Here is a 3,579-nt window from a genome sequence, read left to right on the forward strand (position 1 = left end):
TCTGTTTTAGATACTAGCTCTCTTGTTTTAATCACCTTCTGCTCTTCCATCAATGAAATAGCATCACCGGGGGCACGTAAAAAGTTGCCTAATTCCATCATTTTCCACCATTGTGTTACTGGCCCTCTCAAACAACTCACATCTTTGTCAGTGCAGCTGAGTGCTCCCACAGCTCTTCCTTCATGGTGGCCATCTACATTAAGATCCAAAATTCTGAGAAAAAAAACTCAGAATTCTAAAAAAAAAAATTCAGAATTCTGAGATTAAAGACAGTATTTTGAGGGAAAAAAGGCAATATTGAACTGAAACTAACTTTTTTTTTGTGGCCCTAATCCTCTTCCATAGAATCCTTTCTAGATCAGGAAATCCAAAATTTATCTAACTTCAATTTAAGATTAATACAGCTTGGCCAATACTTGATTTTTTCAACTTCTGATTCGAAATCTACACCTAACTTATATATTTTACCAAAACAAGTGCCAAAGTTGACACATTAAACATATATAAAGAAATAAATAGCTAGTTTGAGCTTTTATTAACCTGCGTGTTGCTTCCTGTCCGATAATGGAGCTTGCTAGCTTACTGGTGTCAGCTAATGGGCTAACCTGGGTCTAAGAGCGTTCAACATTTGACGAAATAGTAAAAATTCACGCTAAACAAACAAAAAAAAGTGTACACATCGTGTTAGGAGATAATTCAAAGATGTAAATAATGTTACCGCGTTTTAATATCGATAACCCGGCTAGCGTTAGCAACACAGAAAAGCTGAAGTATTTTCGTGTCGACTCTAATAAGCGGCATGTAAACATGACAAGTGACTCAGCGAAAATAACCAAGAGCTGTAGGTTAAATGTTTGCCCACCACCTGTGTAAGACTGTCTGGGCTGTAATGTCAGGCTGGCCTGGCTCACAAATTCACTGAAATTCAATTCACAGAAGGGCCTTGTGCTTTTTGTAGCAACCGTGTGTTTAACATTAACTAACTTCACAACCAAGTAAACTTCATCTTTAAACGGACACGTATTAAAGTTAAACTATTAAAATTGTAGTGTTGGATCATTTGACATGGCTTTTGGGGCCTGTTTTCTTTAGAAACTCAGCTAAACAGAATCTATTGCTAAAACTGTAGCCTTGTAGTCATTAAGCTACTTCCAGCTCGGTCAATACAACGGTCCGTCAACCGGAACTAAAAAACTGACCTTCAGAATAAAAGTCCCAAGCTGATAGCACACATTAGTGCTACTAAACTTCTATAATTAAACAGAATAATCTGTATGGTTTAACAAGGCTTACTTTCCTTTTTTAACTTGTAAAGCAAGTCTCTCTGCAACAGACCTGGAATGAGATTCTTGTGGTATCACAAAAATGTAAAATGCTGCGCAATGTTTTTGTTTTATTTCTAGCAGAATGCAATTTTTAGTTTTCTATGGCTGCTAAAATAATACATCCTATTAATTATGGCAGAACAATTTTTAAGAACTGCATTATAAAAGTATTCAAAATTGAGTTTCCTGTCTCCCCGTCTCACCCTCCGGGACCTCATGATCCTAATGTAAAAAAAATATATATATATATTTTAAAAAGTACAGAATTAAAGGTATCTTTTTATAGGAAAAAGTCCAAAGCCCTTATATCAGAAAGAGGGAGGGAAGTTCTGCTTTAGTGTGCCTTACACATTTAAACAGAGCAAAAATTACTCCAGCCATTTCTCTAACATCTTCTTTGAAGGATATTAAACTGTAGAAACATTACAAGTGAACATCTTAGTTGATTCAAACCCTTTTAATCAGCTCTGGCCTAATCTATCTCCACAATGAGACAGACTTATCTGTACGGAAGAGGATTAGGGCCACTGAAAAATTTTTAAAAAGGTTAACTGTCTTTTTTTCTCAGAATTCTGACTTTTTTCCCCATTTTAAACTGAAATAAAATTTAAAAATCATTTAACTTTTTTTTTTTATTATTTCTTCGGTGGCCCTAATTCTCTTATGTAATTTTGGGACATATATTGCACCTTAATATAATGTAAGATATATTACTAAATAAATTACTTAAAGTAAATTAAAGAGAAAAAAAAGCATATGTACTAAAATCCTCCAAGTGTATTTTTTATTAAATTTGCTGTAGCCTGCACCTAAAGGTCACGTGGTTTCCAAACAAAACTTATTGTATACCCACTTTATTCTGAAAAATTCTAACCGGAAACAGAATGCGAGTCAGGCCAACTTGACCATGTTTTCTTTTTTTAGCTTCAGGGAAGCAACAAGCTATATGTTTCAAATCGGGATACCTCCGCCGCAGGTCGTAATAGATCGAGAGGGAAGCCGTCAGCTCCTACCTTGCATGCTGCTGCTCTGAGTCTGTTGGTGAAGGTGGTGCGACGTGGCCCCCAGAAAGTTGCTGGAGCCCGTGGAGTTGCTATTCGGACTGGGAGTCGCCATTGTTGTGTTCCCAGCAGCAGCCAGCGCTCGGGCTGCAATGCAGAGTGAAACTTGGCCCTCCCCTGCCTGCCTTTCCTTCCAACGGGACACTGCGTCACCTGAACGCAGCACAGCTGCTTTACCGCCTGCTCTGCGCCGCTGCTGCCTTTACGGACAGCCGAAAAAAACAGTTTAACAAATGTTCAAAAATGGTCACATTCAAAAAAACAAAATTATTTCAGCTTAATATATTAATTTACAGTTTAGCGTATAGCCTAATATTTAAAAGTTTCACTACCTCTGTACCTTCTGGTTTATTGTACACGATAAAATAAAAAAACAAACACTTGGTTCTCACAAATCTCTCATACAGTGTTTTTGTCAAAGTTGAATCATCAGAATCTCAGCAGATTGTGCAAGTTGAATCATGGTGTCTAAAAGTCAAGAATAGACTTGCATAGTTTATCAGACAGACCTTATCAGGTTTTACAGTCTCTGGGTGAACTGTAATAAAGACAGCTACAAAACAACATCCATAATTCCCTCACAATCCAAACTTTGTCAGATACATCAGTGTCTGAGGAACAATTCATTTTGCCACTTATGGTTCTGGATGAACTATAACATTTTTTGTACCAAAGAAAAATCTACTGCTTTACAAAATATCTTCAGATAAAACTTAAGACAACATTTGTTTTCCTTTTTTATACAGATAGTATATGCATTTCCATTTCTCAAAGTGCAGCAATGATCAAATGTAAACGTTGTGGGAGAAAAAAACATAGGGCAAAAAAATGCATTGATGTGGTCAGTTTGATGCAGAGTTTGTGACATGATTTAGAGTTTTCTCAATGGTTCAGCAGTCTGATGGCAGTGGGGAAGAAGCTGCTGCAGAACCTGCTGGTCCTGCATTGAATGATGCAAAGCCTCTTCCCAGAGGGTAGCAGGGAGAACAGTCCATTGCTGGGGGTGTTAAAGGTTTAATAATGACACGCAGCTCTGGAATGAAATGTCTTTATTGGAGAGAAGAGGAGCCCCGATGATCCTCCCTGCTGTTCTCACCACTCTTCTCAGTCTGCGGCGCTGCAGCCTCTTCATCATACAGTGAGACAGTTGGTCTCACTGGTCGCTCTCCATGGTGCTTCTGTACACAACACAA

The 3,579-nt window shown here is 37.8% G+C and overlaps 1 protein-coding gene across 2 annotated transcripts in view; it reads right to left on the reverse strand.

Moving 5' to 3' along the window:
* The window catches only part of LOC107096251 (dual specificity mitogen-activated protein kinase kinase 4-like), a 20,454-nt gene extending 17,948 nt beyond the window's left edge, over positions 1–2,506 (reverse strand). Inside the window, exon 1 of one of the 2 annotated variants that reach the window (XM_015392830.1) lies at positions 2,339–2,506. In XM_015392830.1, coding sequence (XP_015248316.1) covers positions 2,339–2,441 — 103 coding nt within the window. In that variant the 5' untranslated portion in view covers positions 2,442–2,506. The remainder of the gene's footprint in view (positions 1–2,338) is intronic. The other variant, XM_015392831.1, reaches the window with a different exon arrangement.
* Positions 2,507–3,579: the final 1,073 nt, after the last annotated feature.

This window comes from Cyprinodon variegatus, unplaced genomic scaffold (genome assembly GCF_000732505.1).
Source record: "Cyprinodon variegatus isolate N-32 unplaced genomic scaffold, C_variegatus-1.0 Scaffold608, whole genome shotgun sequence".
NCBI lineage: Eukaryota > Metazoa > Chordata > Actinopteri > Cyprinodontiformes > Cyprinodontidae > Cyprinodon > Cyprinodon variegatus.